The following is a 16903-nucleotide window of genomic DNA, read 5'->3' on the forward strand; positions in this document are numbered from 1 at the left end:
AGTTTAATCTGTAAAGAAGCTAGGCCATTACTCTCTAGGGGACTCCTATTCACCAAGTGCTGGTTTAGAACCCCACACGTGCCATAATCAAATGCAGGTATGTATCAGCTTAAAGGCATTAGCTTTTACTATTACTGCACTATTCACACCCAGAAACATCTGCATGCATTATTTGTACTGTGTTGTATAGATATACTTGCTGAAAACTTCTTGGCATGGAAAAACTATGAGACTGCACTGTGTCTCGGCTGGTGGCATTGTGTGAGCAACCTACCCAGTTGGCCTACGTGGTTACCTGCCCTGGAGGCACAGGATCATTCAACTGGCAATTTACTCTGTAAATGCAAACTCAGGAGCCGGAGATGTTCAGCTCCTGCCTTTCAAGCTCTAACTAGTCCTACACTCCGTGTGGACAGGAGGGGGCAGTGGAACAGAACTACACATCCTTGGATTGCTGCTTTTTATCTCCACCCACTCGAAAGATGTACCCGCAGTTCTGAATTCTTCCTCAACACACTACCTTTCCACCTCATTTCTGCTTCATCTGTGTCTAATGCCAGCTGCCCTCCTCTCCCCATTCGGCAGCAGAGGGAATAATGTGTTTATGCCTTGGTTTTGCCTTCCCAGATGCAACATTAATGTTCATTAGCACACCCTGCTGAGTGGCCTTCTACTCACCAGGATCTCATCCTGCAAAGGGGAACCATAGCAACAGCAGCAGAGCAGAGAGCAGGAGAGGAGCAAAGAGAGGAGAGATTATTACCAGGAAAGCTGGAGCAGGAGAAGAGAGGCTCAAAAACAAAATAAAATAAATTGGAGGCTGGTACCAAATCTTTAACCCCAGGTGTTAACACAAGCAACCCCCATCCCAAAATAAATCTGCTAATGGGAAAGCGAAAGCACTTTACAGGTAGGTCCAGAGTCTGCCCTTTGCACTCTTCTACACTCAGCTCTACTGTAGGGGACTGCAGAGGATGGGGTTCCCTACAGCTGCTCCAAAATGGCTGGCTGGCCAGCCCAACCTGCTGAGAACACCTGCCTGCCAACAATCTGAAACACTCTGCAATGTCATGTCCAGGGAGAGGTGGCCAACATTCTGTTAAGAAGAAGATGGATGTCAGAAGTGAATGTCTTTTTAAAAGACTAAGCAAAAGCATTTGCTTCCATTCTCTATGAAGCTGCTTGTAAGGCTTTGTTTCCAAGATCTTCTAGCCAAGATAGCCTTGCCATGTCCCCAGCAAATCTGGGACAAAGTTGTTGAAAAAGTGTCATTAGTATCTTTTTAATTCTGTGTACACTCTTTACAGTTCCTGGAGGATTAAGGGAAGTCCTCCCCTCCACTGCTGTTTTCTCCCATGGGTGTGTTCTGATACATACCCACTGCAACCATGGCTATCATCACCTTCTCTCTCCCTGTACAGAGATTTATACACTTCCAGTGAAGTTTTTCAGAAAAAGAGTCCATGAACTCTCTTGAAATCTCTTTTCAGAAAGTAGATACCACTCATGGGAAAGACAACCAGAATGGACAATTCTGTAACAGTTCAGACCTAGTGTTCTGTACCTCTCACCTTGGCAGGAGAGTTGGCACAGTTAGTGAATGGACTGAACAAACAGGAATTTACAGAACATTAATTAATAGGGATTTCTACCAGAAAAGCAAGACCAGATCTTGATTATCAAGCTGCCATTGCCTTCCATTGCTGCCAGATGCTCAGTTCTTCCTGACTGCATGTAGCCTAAAACACTATCCTCCAGTTACAAATAGTTTGAGGAGTTAAAAAAAAAAAAGGCAACACAATGAAACAACTTAGAGCAGTGCTGCATTCAGCCCAGCACTTGTCCACCTGGTAGCTTCCAGGTAGCAAACATGTCCTCCTTGCAGCAGTGAAGGAGATGGAACTTGGCCTACCTGGTTACCAGCTGCCTTCTTCTTGCTCATCTGGCTGCTCCTCTGCTGAGCACTGAAAACAACAGCAGAGACATTCAAAACTTCTAAGGCTCTTCTTGATCACCTGAATCCTCCTCCTTTTGGACAGCTGCTACAGTCATTTGGGGCCCCCCACCACTGGTTTCCAGCCTTAATAACCCAATCTTGTGCCATCTGCTCTCTCAGCCTGGACTACTCATCTTCTCACTCCCACATGAACCTCATTTGGGTCACTACTAACCCTCCACAGCTGCTGGGGTTTTTTGTTCTGACACAAATCTGATACTGTAACACCCCCTTCCATGCATCTCCATTCTCGCCCCAGCCTTCAATCCAGAGCCACTGAAAAAAACAAGCAATACTGAGAGCTGCACCATTCCTGGGACAATAGCATCTGTAGCAGGGCCTCTGCACCCCTTTTACTGAAGCAGCTATAGGACAGAGCCACAGGAAACAAACGTGGAGAAGAGGAGGCAATAGGAGGTGGGTGCTTACTTGGCAAAGCCAATGAAATCCTCGTGGTTTGTGTTCATGTAAGCCAGCTCAATGTCTATTAGAAGCATGACCTGCCAAAGAGAGGCACAGACAGGAGGTCAGTGACCGACACTGCTAACGGGGCACACAGAGCCCTGGACATTGTTCACCTGATCCCCTCTGCAGCCAGACACCCCTTGGCTCAGGCCCAACTTAAGACATCTTCAAAAGGTGTCCCCCACCCAATTTCCCCCCTGACACACACTCCTGATCCCCACCTGATCCTTGGTCCTGCCTTCTCTCTCACGGATGTGCGTGGTGACGATCCTCTCCATCTCCTCACGCAGGTGAGGGTATTGGCTGAGCTGCAGGAGAGAGGAAACACGTGCACATGGGAAAGGGAGGTAAAAAGGGGGCTGCAGTCCCCCACATGTACACATGCACACATACACCTTGCTACCAGATATTCTCAAGGGAAGTTCTAGAAAGCTGGACTTGCAGACAGATTTTTCCAAGTTCCTGGAGGTCTGTTGCAGGCAAAGTAAATTTCTGCTTGCTCTGGGCTTTAGAGAAAAGCCCTTTTCTGTCTTGCAGCAACCTTTCTGTCTCACCAGAGATCTGCTCCAAACTCACCACATTCTTCCTCTCATGAGGCTTTTGGCAAACCCCAGATATAAGTGCACTGCTTCTTGCTTGTTGGGTTTTTCCAATAAAATGAGTAGTTTCTTTAGAAACCGAAGTAGGCTAAGCAGGTGAATGGCCTGTTCTTACAACCTGTTAAGCCCTCTAGGAAGTGAAGTGGATTTCAGTCCCTGTTTGCTGAGGGACTAAATGAAAGCACCTGTCTCTCTCCAACATCTGCAAGCAGAGACACAGGATCTGAGCAGCTCAAGGCTTCATGTCTCCAAGAAACACCAAGCTCTGGGCATCCAGCTGCTTCTACCTGTGCTGGGGCAGGATTACACAGCTGAGATCTATGCTCACATTGCATCTACAACACATTTTCTGCCACATTACTGAGGAGTGAATCCTTTCCTGCCCACACTGAGAAGCAGGAGGACTCTGGTAGCTGTGATTCAAGGGAGATTATCTACAGAGATAATACCTGAGTTACACTTCTAGAATCAGCACCTTTGAAGTCCTCTGGGTTTCACACAGCACCTGCCTTCTTGACTAGGGTCATAAACCTCTAGTGATTCTTACAGCAATAACTGTTGCATCTCAGGTTAAGTCCAGCACAGTCAAATGAAATTAAACCTCTAGATCCAGAATCCAGCCCTTTCTTCCCTACTTCACCTATCCCCTGTGAAATTATTTTCCCTATTTTTTTTTTAATATTACCTCTAATTTGACTATGATGTCCAACAGTATTTCATTTGCCTAAGACATGTACTGAATTTGTTTTGTTCCTCCAGTTTATGAAAGCTTCTTCTTAAACTCGTTTGCCCTTTTTTTTTTTTTTTTTTTTGGTAAACATAATTATGAAATGCTACAAAGAACAGTCTCAAAATGTGCAGCATCACTTCTGGAAGCCAGATCCCACACTAACCACCACCAATATTCCTAACATCTGCCAACAAATAGTTTCAAACCCTTTGAGCCCCCTTGCAGTCAAACAAATTGCAATAGCCTAGAACTGGAATTTGGACTAGATATGACACTATTTTTAAATGTGTAGCTTGTTTTGGAAGGCCACGGAGGCAGGGAAAAAGCAGAATTTCTGTTCCCCAGTACCACCTTGTCTTAAAAGCAAAAACTGGGTGTTCTCCATGATCTTTTGGTTCAGGCAGCTGGTTGCTTCAGAGACAGACAGGGAAAGCTTCCTGTTTCCTTTGGGGGGTTGGCAAAGGATAGATGGGCAAGTTATGTCAAACAGAAAAAACAGGAAGTTGGAAAACCTTCAAGCAAGTCTCAGCTTCTTTGCTTCAAATTAAAAAAAATAAAAATCAACAAACAAACACAGTCGAACAAAAACCACATAAAACCTCCCCCCACCATCCCAGTCCCAACCAGTTCAAATGCACACAAAGTGCAAAACAAGTAGTGGTTTATTCAGAACCCAGCTTGTCCAGCAACATCCATATGCAAAAATAAATTGGCAGCATTGGTCCCCATGCAGGAGCTTCTGACCCCAAGCATGCACAGGAGCAGCAAGGGTGGGCAAGGAAAAAGGATAAACAAGCCACAGGATGTAACACCACCAAGGAACATGCAACAGGGTATAGAGGGGCAAGGAGTTATCACCAGCAGGACAAACAGCACCCAGAAATGCCATGACTCTGAAAGACAGGAGAGCAGGCGACCCTTCGAGGGGTAAAGTCTGTCAGCCTGGGATCGTGTCCCAGCTCAGTGCGGTTTCGATCCTGCTTTAGAATCATTTTCCTGTTTAATCAAAATACAAGCTTACAGCCCTCTTTGAAAACCAATTTGTCCCAATGCTCCTTAGTTCCCCTCTTTGCAGATTCTACGAGTCCTTGCCAGCACACCAGAGATCAACCTTCAGCTGAAGGGCTGCTGACTTGCAAGACTTTCCTGCACTTGTGAGACACTGCAGTGCAGTCTGGCACAGAAGGTTCCTGCTTTTGGAAAAACACTAGCTAGAACATTATCTTCCTAAATGTAAGGGAGCATGCTTATACCAGCTTTCTGCTGCTTTTGGAGCTACTCTCCATTAGCAAGAAGCTCAGAATCAAGCCAGTCACAGGACAGCTTTTAATAGCTGCCTTCTTCAGCCCTCAACTTTGTCTAATAGTCAAGAAATAGTCAACTTTTCATACAGGAAAACTGTACTGTGAACACAGATGGCTTTGTCACCTTCTGTGTTCTTTAAATATCCCACAATATTCAATCTATACAGCTTTATCAACTGTACATACAATGATTTCTTCACCATCTGAGGTGAAATGAAATAATTGTGAGAGAACATAAACAATAACACACAACAGTTCAGACAGCAACAAACCAAGGCTACAGGACTGTTAAGCTAATTCAAGAGGTGTTAGCCCAAGCAGCCTTTCTTTCCCGAAGCCTTGCAGGACTTCTGGTGAATTTAAAGGTTTTTGTCATCTTTTTAGATGCAGCATCCATCCACAACATGGCAGGCTGGGTATTACCTTACAATTAGCATCAGTCCTAAAGTAGCCTTTTCCAGATGCTTCCCCTAATAGCACATGCTCTTGTCCATGTCAAGCAGTTAGAGCTATAACATGCAAAATAAATATTGCAAATTAACTGATGTCCCTGTGCTGTTACTACCTTATGCCATCAGAACCCATCTCAGTCCAGCTGTAATCCTTAAGTGGCCTTTTCTTTCTTTCTACTCTTCCAGAGGGAGGTACAGGCAAGATTAACCTTCTCACTACATGCAGACATTTGACTTAAAACATTACTAAAGTCTTCCTTTTTTTCTTCCAGTACTATTGCTATGTGTTTTCATTGAGGCAGTTATTTTACATCTAACATCTGCCTCCCTGGCTTCAACCATAGCCATTAGTCTCCTACAGTGTCACTATCGCCTTCCTCACATGATTAACCAGGTTGCATCACCTTGGAATATCCTCACAGGGTCATCCATCACATCATGGATTAAAAATCCACAGAGCAAGTGGGTATCCAGACATTCTAATGACATGGTCCAACAGAGAAACTAGAATTCAACACCCATGGGTGTTTTGTCATCATCCTTCTCTCTCCCCACCCAGAGCAGACATCACCAGTTGGATACAGAACACAGTGCAAGCAATCACACCCATCAAAATAAAAATCCACATTAGAAACAGGCTGAGAAGGATTTCCTCTGCCTCACATCAGACCCCACAATATGGCAACAGCAGGACTCCTCAAGAAATAGACTGGGCAGAGCTTGGGGCATGTCAAAGATGAGTCCTTACAGAGGTGGAAATGAGCTCTGCATTTCTAAGCGAGACAGACCTTATTAACTCAAATTTTGCCCTCACTCTGAACTCACATCAATTCTTATCTTCCCCTCCTTCCCAATTTAGGGCTCACCAAAATGCTGGTGAGTCTGGCTGTAACCTTGGAAGAAGGAAACTGTAATTTCCAAGTCCTAAAATAGCCCATGGAACATTCCTTTCCAACTCAGTTTCCAGAACACACTTCTGCTGTGCCACGTTTCTGGCCCCTCGCTGGTAAGTTTAACACCAATTGCCACATCTGCCTTTTTTTTAAAGGAGGCATGTGGTGCCCTCTCCTGGAGGGAACCAGCCCGGGAATCAAAGCCACTCCTGCCCCAGCCTCCAAGAAGTATTTGACACCTTCCCTGTCACTCTCCAGCTGCTGCTGCCCTCAGGCTCCACCTCCTGCGGTTCACAGCAAGAAGGAAAAGCACCACACTACTTCCCCCTGAGCATAGTCCATGGAGTGGGAAATCAGCAGGAGAATGATGCAGAGGGTGTGATGCCTGGAAAAGCCTTTCTCAAAGCCTTTTGGAACTCTGAATGTCTCTTGCAGAACATCCTGCACCTCAAACTTTTAATCAGCTTATGTTGTGTAGATGCCACAGCTAAATATGCACTGTAGACCATTCATGCCGTGGGGGTGAGAGGTTTTTTCTGGTTTTTTATCTTTTTCTAGAGTACCTGGATTTAAGGGGGTCCGAAAAATAACAACTAATAAGTTCCAAATGTGCAGGCAATGGCACAGCAAACTGGTCTTACAAAGGGTTTGATCCACACTGAGCTAGACAGAGGAAAAGCTTATGCCACAGTAACCCACTGGGTCCCAGCTCACTGCTCAGCTAAAGAGTTGTCACCCACTCCCCTTGGCCTGCCTTTAAACTGCTCCTGTACCTGCAGGTTGCTGCTCTCCTCTAGATGCATTGTTTTATCAAATTTCTGTCTCTAGATTTGCTGGAGTTCCAGGTGTGTGTGTGTGTGGAGAAACAGCATGGAAGTGTGTGGGACGGGGATGGGCATTGACCTTTCTTCGATTTTTTGTTTCTTTACCTTTTCGCTACACTTTCTGATGGTGGATGTGAGCTCACTCACTACCATATCCACACACTTCAGACTTGGCTCCTTCAACTTCTGCACCTGCTTTTTCACTATGGCTTCAAAAGCGAGGTCAGGCGTGAAGAGACCCGTTCTGCATGGCAGGGGAAGGGTGGGAGGAAGCAACGAGGAAGAAGAAAGCAAAGCAGAGAAAGAGCAGGAAGGAGGAAGAAAGAAGGAAGGAAGAGGGAGAAGAGAGAAAACACAAGGCAAAATGAGAAGTGAGATTTTGGTTCATTCCATTAGTTTACTGAACCAGGTGAGCATTGTTATGGGGCCTGTGCACTGCCAAGTATCAGGAGAGTCTACAGGCAAATGGAAGTGTCAAAGGGGGAATGAGGTAGGAGCAGCTGGGCCAGTGAAATGGTGAGCTGTCAACAGCAAGATGAATGAATGGAGCCCCCAGGGATCAAGTGATCACTTCCTGAAGGAAAGCTTCTTTAGATTTCAAGACAAAACTCTTTGCCAGTGAGCCACTGTCTCTTTTCCTAGAGGTTCACCATTTATCATTTCTCTTTATCTCATTTCCCTTTCCTTCTCACCATAGTTATCTCCCCTTCCAAGTTTTCCTTATTCCAGCTGCAGGAAGCCTGAACAGGAGCCAGGCTAAGAGGAGGTCTCTCACTTGCATCTTGTTTTGGCAGAACTGAACTGATGTCTCTCAGTTTCAGGGATTCAGGCAAAGCACCCCACTTACAGAATTTATTTCATCTCACCCACCTTCCCTGCAACATCAGATTCCTCAGTAAGAACAGATGCACCCAGTATTTAGCAAAATGCAGAAGTGCTACAGGACATCCACAGCTATACAAAGCATCTATTATACCTGCAGCATCAGACCAAACATAGGCCTGCTGTGATTTATAAGGAACTATTTATTTCTACTGATATTTTGTGGTCTGTTCTCAATGTCTCCACTCAAAAAGAACAGAAAGTTCACAGAAACTAAAGTTAATAAAATATAGCCAAGATCAATCCAATTCAAGACTACTGCACCAAAATTCTTTTTTCAGCACTTCTTTTAACACTTCAGAGCTTCTACTGGATGCTCTTTGTTACACAATCTGAGTTACTTGTCTTACCATGGGCCATTACTACTTTGCCAGTGCTTTCAGGGAATAACATCCCCTTGGCATGGGAATGGGATATTGCTTTTCTAAAGCTGCAGTTTATAACCACACCTGGGGTGCCTGCAGCTACCAACAAATCCTGGGATGGCTACAAATAACCACCACTTCATGTACATCAGGCATTTACTCCTTCACCTTATCCTTCACATCTTCTGCAGGTAACACCTGCAAGTCCCCAAGCAACACCAGTATTAAAACACTCTTCAACAAGTATTAGGGGATGTACAACCACTCTGCCTTTTAAGCAGCAAGGAGTTGGAATACACTACAGGATTTGGACTCACCCAAGGCTCTCTCTACAGGTGCCAACAATGCCTCTTTTGAGCAAAGCAAGAGCATTTCCAGAGTTCAGTTCACATCCTCTGACCCAGCAGAGGCTTCCTACTAATCCAGTTGCCCAGCTAAACTCAAGTTATGCTTATTCCCCCACCAGATTTCAGGGGAAGTCTCATTTTTTAAAAGAAATTAGCCCCTTACAATATCTGAGTATCACCTGAATGACAGTATTTTATTTCTTCATAAACAAAATTGTAACCATGGCTACTAGAGCACACACAGAGCAACTGGAACTGAAGTCAACCATGAACACCTTAGCAGTAGGATGCAAGCTGAAATGGAATCCTTTATTCCTGAATCTGTGGTATTTCCCCTCCATCCACGTGGTCTCTTCTCCTCCCATACTTCCCACCCTGTTGTACCCGCCACCTGATCACTTGAGGAACTGCTGCCTTCAGAACAGAGGATTTATTCTAAAATTATCAGTAAAAAGAGGAATGAAAAAGAAACAATGAAGCAAGAAATAAGAAGTGAAGAAAAAAAGGATGCAATGAGAAAGAATCAATGGGCAGTTCTGAATAGCAACTGACGGATGGAGAACAAATCAAAAGAAGCTTCAGAGGGCATGGAAAAGGAGGGCCCTTCTGATCCAGTTAGCAGGTGACTCTGGATACTTGGCAGCCCGAGGGCCTGTGCTTACCTGTCAACAGGCTCTAATGGCAATTTTCTGGGTGCTTCCCACAGTCACACATCCCAAGAGAGGACAGCAGGACAGAAAAAGGAAGCTCCTCCAGCACTCTAGAAACCTGAGCAACCTCTCACTGCAGTCTCTTTGCTCTCCCAGTCTGTCCTGGGGGCAAAGTATGTGTCTGCACACCTGAGCCCTTCTGCAGAGGCTCTTGGCCCCAAGGACCAGGCACTTGTGCAAAGGATGGCAAGTGTCACCGCTTGGGCACCTGTCCCCACCCTTGCTGAGAGGGGGGTCAGACTCTGTAGAAACCTCCTGCAGTGCCCATTTACCTGCACCTGAAAAGCCAGTGGCGATTCCAGTCTCCAGTGCCCACCTAGTCCTAACTGAGGTGCCTTTTCACCAGCACCCAGCCCTGCCTGAAGCAGCAAGTCATGGCTGAGAAGAGTGGCACAAGTCATCGTATCTTGCTCCCTTTCAACCCCAACCTCAAAAACAAAAGCTGCCACATCCAAAGAGCAGAATCAAGGTTCCCACTCTTGACATCAAAAAATACCAGTATGGATCCCAAAGGGCAAAGCCTGATGTCCTCTCTCTTGAGAGAGAGCACAGATGGAGCCCAGAGGCTGATGAACATTTCTAACTTGCTTCTTCTCAGCCATGTGCTGCTATTCCAGATCAGGATATGGACCAAACCAGCCAGAAACCAAGCCAAACACCACAGGAACGTTTCCTTGAGATAGAACCCACAACTGTAAGTGCTGTAGCTCTAAATTTCAGCCCCATACATCCCCCAAGGGCAACTCTGGGATTAATCCTCTCATTTCTACAAGAACAGAGGGCACAAAATTTAAATCCCAGTCTCTGGCTTGGAAAATAAACCCAGATAATAAATTTCAAGAAAAATGTGGCCATAGAGAAATACCCCTTGGTTTTCAAAGGAACCAGGAGTCATGCTACAGACATAGGGGTGGCCAGGACATCTCCAGAATGCCTCAGCTCTAAAAGATTCAGGGAGCAGGGCCACAGCACACATTCCACAGGGCTTCCTTTCTGTTTGGCTTGTTGGCTGGATCGCTCCAGGCTGGCTCTGCTCAGGTCTAGTCATGCTGAGGAGGTGGTGAAAACACCAAGTGTGGCTGCAGGCAAGTCCCTGCCCAGGTCACGATGCTGCGCCGCAGCCAGCGAGCAGGTGGAAGGTGCCAACTCCATGCTGCCTCTGGTTACCTTCTTGGTGCACTGTCTAACAGTATTGATTAACTCCGAAATGACCATGTCCACGCATTTCAGGCAAGGTTCTTTAATCTTCTTCACCTGCTTTTTCACAATGGTCTCAAAGGCCATGTCAGGTGTGAAGAGACCGGTTCTAAACACCCAGGGTGGGGACAAGACAAGGCAGGAAGGGGAGAAGGGGCAAGGAGAATGTCACAGCGTTACACACACATCTTGGAGCAGGCACCACCATCACCAAAACCCGGGACATTTGGGCTGGGAAGTGTCACATCCCCCAGAAAAGCCCTGTCTGAAGTTCATTAAAAGTGAGGGATGCTTGGCACTTGCAAGGAAGGAGGTGCCAGGGGCAAAATCGATCTTAGCTGGACAGCCATAGCCAGGTCACCATTTCACCTCAGCCTAAGGGTGGCTGACCCCTGCACAGTTGACCTCAGAGTTGTGGAGGAGATGAGACCTGCTCTAGAAGATTTTCTTAAAGGCTAAGACACTGACATCTGATAGCCTTTATCAAGTTCAGCTGGTAGCTGACCAAGACAAACGAATGAAAATAAATCTAGGTCAGTGTTTGTTCACATCCCTCTGAGCAGAAGGGCTCCAACAGGAACCTTCACAAGAGCATCACAACTTCGGGTCTCAGGGCTGACTTTTCTGACAATTCACCTTTACACTGAAGGGAATACAGACCTGTTTGCTAATTATGTGGGGCCAGTGGGATCCTGGTGATGGGCACACCAGTGTTCCCTCAAATCTCATAGGGAGGAGGGGCTCTGTACTTGTTTTGAACAATTAACTGCTGGTTAGTGTGAAAATCAACATTTTAGTTTTGACTAAACAAAGGACTAGTATGGGGTTGCATCCCTCTTCCTACCCTTTCCTATGTAAAGGCCCAAGAAGGATGGAGAAGATGTCAAGAGACCCAGGCTTTTACCTTTTAGGCTTCTGTGACTCCCACATGGGAAAAGAAAGCAAACTCACTTGGATGATTGTCCCTATTCCCAGATTCAAGACAGAGGTTATCCCTCCCTTTGGCTGACCTACCGTACCTCTGAAGTCTTCCACTCCATTTGGAAGGTCTGGAAGTATTTACAGGGCTTTTCAGCCAGAGCTCTGCCTAGTGTGTGATACGTGCCTGATACCGTGGATGTTCTTGATGGCGTAGCTGATCTCCCGCCGCAGCTCCTTCTCATCAAACTCCATCTGCACCAGGAGAAAATTCCATCAGAAACTTTCTGACATTGACTTGCATAGCAGCAGACTTTGAAGAGGTCTCATGCCAGCACTGCCATGTGACACATGAGATATTAGCCCAGGTGTTGGATACAGAGTCCAGCCACAAAACTGCTGTGGCCAAAGCAGGAACACGTGAACAAAGCTGGACACACATGAACAGCTAAGGGCCTCCATTTACAGATGCCCCAGCTGCTCTTAAGGAGGTTCTTTGAGATAAAGCACTAGGACTGAAGTGTTAGATGGCTTTCTAAAGAAAATTGGTTTGCCTCACAACATTTAGCATGAGATCTTGGCAGCTGCTTTTTCAGTGAACACCACAAATGGATAAAACATTTTGTGTGAATTGTAAATCTAACACAAGGAAGGCTATTTATTTCACTAGAAAGGCCTCATCTTACTCAAATGTGAAAAAAAAGAAAGCCAATGCAAAAAATTTTGAAGCAGGAAGATCTAAGCTCTTAAGTTTGTTCCAACTGACATCATAAAAAGATTTTCAGTACTCTTCCTGATCACGTTAGTGTAATTCACCCTCCAAGAAAATTGTCTTTCAATAAGAATCCTCTTCCACTGTTAAGAGGTAAATACAGTTTCTATACCATTCCCACCTCTAGGCCATTGATAGGGGCCAGACAGAAGTAATCCCAGGTATACCTAAAATTCTTTTTCCTGCTTCTTAAGGTATCTACAAGTTCAACTTTAGATCTAGTCCGATGCTCAGGATCAAGAAGTATGAGTTTCAGCACCATTCCTCCTACATGAAATTCAGTCACAGTAGCTTTGACCTGTCTGTGATGGCATTCAGTCATTGATCTACCATGGGTTCTATTAAAGTGATTTTTCACACTCAATTTAGCATCTAGGAATCAAGTCCAAAAAACTTTGTCATTTAGCTCAGAGGAAGTTAAGTTCTGTCACAAAAAAGGGACAGAGGGAAAGTCAGCACTATGGGAAGGTCCCAACAAAGGAGACAAACAAGTGAAAAAAGGTGATAAAAGAGAAAACCATGAAACAAAGGAGAAAGTCTGCTGATGAAAGATAGCAAGAGGAGTAAGGAGACAGACAGAAGTAGTAACATACAACAGGAAACAAAAAGTGTATCTCAGCAGCATGGGGAAGCAGTACCTTCACCAGCTCAAAGGGGAAACGCTCATGGAAGATGCGGTTGATCCGAGCTCCTCCCGACAGCTCATAGGTGTCAATTTGGTCTCCAGAGCCTTCAATGCGTTTCTCAAAGTCCACAGCAAACTGCTGGACCATCCTGAAAGAAAACCAAGAGCATGAAGCAGAATTCAACACTGAGCAGTCCTTTCCAGGGAGGGACACTGAGGCCACTCACTGAAGCAGAGCTTTGGTCTTGCGAGCAGGGTCATCAGGGCGAAAGTTCTTGTACTCCTCCACCTCCTTCTCAATGGAGAGGAGCTGGCTCTGGAGCTTGTTCCGCAGCCCTGGCAGCGTGTCACGGATGTGGTTGGTCAGTTGCTGCACAAGAAAAACGTTTAAGGTGACAATAAACCTCTAGGAAGTTACTAGGAAGAGTTTGCTGCCTCCACACTACAAAAAAAAAGATGAAAGCTCCTCTCTGTATTCAATTCTTCTGTGTGGTCCTAACAAAATGTCTATCCCAGGACAAATACCAGTTATGAGCTGAAGGTATTCCCCCTCCACAGCTCCTGCCTACTGCCCCCTCTACTCCTGACCTTCAGTTTACCTTCTAGTATGGTGCAAAACTCCCCTCCACACAATCCAAACTGACTCAAACCCAACAATAAACTTCACATAAAAGTATTAGCATTTGCTTTTTACACGAGGGTAAAGGCTACTCTGCCTTCAGACTAGCACACCATTGACACCCAATGTGGTGGTAAAGCCCTTTTTCAAAAAAAGAAAGGGTGAAAAGGACCAAACTGACTCAAACCCAATAATAAACTTCACATAAAAGTATCAGCATTTGCTTTTTACACGGGGGTAAAGGCTACTCTGCCTTCAGACTAGCACACCATTGACACCCAATGTGGTGGTAAAGCCCTTTTTCAAAAAAAGAAAGGGTGAAAAGGCAAGGTGGAAGGAGCCAAAACCATTCACGAGGTTCTAATAAGAGAGTTTCCACAAAGCACAGCTTTGTGAGAAACTTCAGTTTGAAGAGGAATATTTGAATAAGGGGAAATAGGAAAGAGGCTCTCTTCATTTCAGAGAGTATTTCAAGGGAGCAGAGAAGAAAGCAACAGTAAATTACTACTGTATGAAAAACAGATAGCCTCAATAGATGGGAATTAACTATCAGTATCACACAAATACTGTTAGGTACAGAGATCACTAGAATTTAGAAGGTATCTTTTAACTTAGCCAGAAAGACCTTGCATCTTAATAGTGTATTATACCACAAACCAACTACTGAAAGTGAAAGGATAAATCAGTGCTCTGCCTTTGGGGTGCAAGCTCCATCACTGGCCTCAGTGTGTTTCACAGCCAGTGACACTGTGGGCAGCAGTTCCTGACTGTGGACAGTACCTGGTTCAGAACTTTCTGCAGGAATGGGGTTCCCATGCGATCAGCCATGTGTCTGTAGGCTGGGTGGGAGAGAAAAAACTTCCTCTCTGCAGCCAGAGCTGCCTGAATGTCCTTCTTGCCATCTATGTCCTTCTGACTTCTGTTGACCACACCAATGTAACCTGTGAGAGTGGGATTAGAGATCAGAGGGCTGCAAGGATGTAAATAAAAGTCAGACTTGAGAAGGAAGTTACTCAGCCAGCAGCATTACAAAAGGGCGATTCTAGTGGCAACTGGAAGAGTTTAAAATTAGACTTTCCTTGAATGGCCCACCTTCTGATATTTTGGTATGTAGGATAAAAATGAATATGGAACAGAGAACCAGCTTATTTGTAAATACTCCCCTAACACAAAGCACATTGAGTCACTCAGCCAGCAGCATTACAAAAGGGGGATTCTAGTGCCAACACATTATTAGGGGCAACTGGAAGAGTTTAAAATGAGACTTTCCTTGAATGGCCCACCTTCTGATATTTTGGTATGTAGGATAAAAATGAATATGGAACAGAGAACCAGCTTATTTGTAAATACTCCCCTAACACAAAGCACATTCCAGGCTCATTTATTTCAGACTCTCCTTTTATGGGTCCTTAGCACAGGTACTTTTGCCATGGCCACAGCCAAGTACCACAGCCCAGAATTTATTAATCTCTTTACTATGGCAGCGAGTGGAGTGTTTTAGACATCTTTCACAGCTTGCCTTAATGAAAGGAGGAAAGAGAAAGTAAAAGTAAGAGCTTAAATGTGTTTCTGCTAGGACAATGTATCAAGGTATAAATACCTAAAAAGTTCCTTTTAGGAACTTGTTCCATGTTAACAGCATGACTGAGCCCTGTTCCCAACTTTTCTGACTTCTAGGTTGGCACAGAGATGGTTTAACCACAAGTTGTAAGAAATGTTATAAGAAGGGAAGGGAGGAAGAGGATGAGGCCAGGACACCTCAGACAGGGAAAACAGAGGAAGGAGATCATGGGCAAAGCACGAGGAAACATACCCCTGCGGAGGGGAAGCAATTTGTTTTCTAATACATCTCGTGCATCAGTTCCTTCATCCATAAGATCCAGCTTGGTGATGACCCCAATGGTGCGCTGGCCTATGGAAGAAAACCACAAACATACCTGATCAGCAAATGACTCCTGTATTATTTTGCTCTGTTCACAGAGCTTACAGATTGCCCAACTTAGCTACCCAAGGGCTCTTGAAGTTACACATTACAGCTCCCATCCTGCACAAGGGGCCACAGGAGTAAAATGGACAAAAATCAAGATCAGTTCTCAGTTGTATCCTGCTGAATGCACAAACTATGCCACAGCAGAAAAGGATTTTAGTGCATATTTTCCTAGTTCTTTCTAGGCTAAATGCAAACGGTTAAAGGAAAGGAAATCCTTCAACTCTTTAGAAATGGGACTTAAACAAAAGAAGAAGAAAAGGGGAGTAACAAAATTTCTACTACAGCAACTATTAACACTCACTAATACCTCTCAGAAGAATGTTGGTGAAAATACATCCCAAGACAACAGACATGAGCCACTAAGCTACTGGGCTAACCACAACCAAGTGAAAATCAGGCCACTGTCTAGTAATGCCAGGATAAATTAGGAGATATTTACCTTGAGGATCCACCTCCTTTGCAATCTTCAGGGCATCAGAATTGGCCAGGTCAGAGTTGGCTGGGGATACTGCCAAGATGAGGCAGTTCTCTTTGGTGACAAACTGCATGAGCATGTCTCGGATCTGGAACTCGATGTCAGGGGGCTGATCCCCTACAGGGACTTTTGTCATACCCGGCAGATCCACCAAGGTCAGGTTCAGGACTAGACACAGGACACAGGAGTTAGCACAAGAGATTGTGAAGGTAGGAATGTTCTGGTCTTTAAGTACCACCTGTAGTTGAAGTGACTCCAATAAGGGATAAGAGATGCACACACAAAAGCACACAAAGCTTTTGATTTCCTGCTTATTATAGGGCAGTAAGAACTAGTTGCAGGTTGTTTCTACTGTGATTGCCAATCACCCTTCCCTTTAAATCACTTGTTTTCACATTGATCAGGAAAATTGTGCCCTCAAAGTCCTTCCACATATGCTACACTGAACGGGAAGGGATGACAGTACTTCATTGTCAATTCACAATGCAGTGCAGAGGCCTCTAGAAGAGTTGGTCCCTCTGCATTAGGACTCACCATGGGGAGAGTAGACTCGGAGATTGATGGGCACAGGGGAAATCCCTTTGTTGGAGCCAGTAACACGATCTGTTTCAGCCTCAATCTCCAAACGGACCTCCTCAAAATCGGTGAATTTCTTTCCTTTGCAGTGTAGGAACTCGCCATATTCTATTTAAACAGAAGCAGAGTCAGAAATAGTCACCAAAACCAGAGAAACACTCAGA

At 45.0% G+C, this 16903-nt stretch overlaps 1 protein-coding gene across 13 annotated transcripts in view; it reads right to left on the bottom strand.

The window, feature by feature from the left end:
• The window catches only part of DNM1 (dynamin 1), a 66765-nt gene that overhangs the window by 25618 nt on the left and 24244 nt on the right, over positions 1-16903 (bottom strand). For 7 of the 13 annotated variants that reach the window (XR_005952837.1, XR_005952836.1, XR_005952835.1 and 4 more), the window contains exons 3-14: positions 16698-16847; positions 16128-16331; positions 15512-15610; positions 14479-14639; positions 13307-13449; positions 13093-13228; positions 11870-11937; positions 10735-10873; positions 2683-2769; positions 2426-2496; positions 1913-1964; positions 679-690 (exon numbers count right to left, since the gene is read on the bottom strand). Coding sequence is in view for 10 of the 13 variants with exons in the window: in XM_041406560.1 (XP_041262494.1) it covers positions 679-690; positions 1913-1964; positions 2426-2496; positions 2683-2769; positions 10735-10873; positions 11870-11937; positions 13093-13228; positions 13307-13449; positions 14479-14639; positions 15512-15610; positions 16128-16331; positions 16698-16847 (1322 nt within the window). In the remaining 3 variants the exon portion in view is untranslated. Of the gene's footprint in view, positions 1-678; positions 691-1912; positions 1965-2425; positions 2497-2682; positions 2770-7368; positions 7508-10734; positions 10874-11869; positions 11938-13092; positions 13229-13306; positions 13450-14478; positions 14640-15511; positions 15611-16127; positions 16332-16697; positions 16848-16903 lie in introns of all 13 variants that reach the window. The other 6 variants (XM_041406562.1, XM_041406561.1, XM_041406556.1 and 3 more) reach the window with 3 other exon arrangements.

This window comes from Onychostruthus taczanowskii, unplaced genomic scaffold (assembly GCF_017590055.1).
Source record: "Onychostruthus taczanowskii isolate IOZ18803 unplaced genomic scaffold, ASM1759005v1 scaffold25, whole genome shotgun sequence".
Taxonomy (NCBI): Eukaryota; Metazoa; Chordata; class Aves; order Passeriformes; family Passeridae; genus Onychostruthus; species Onychostruthus taczanowskii.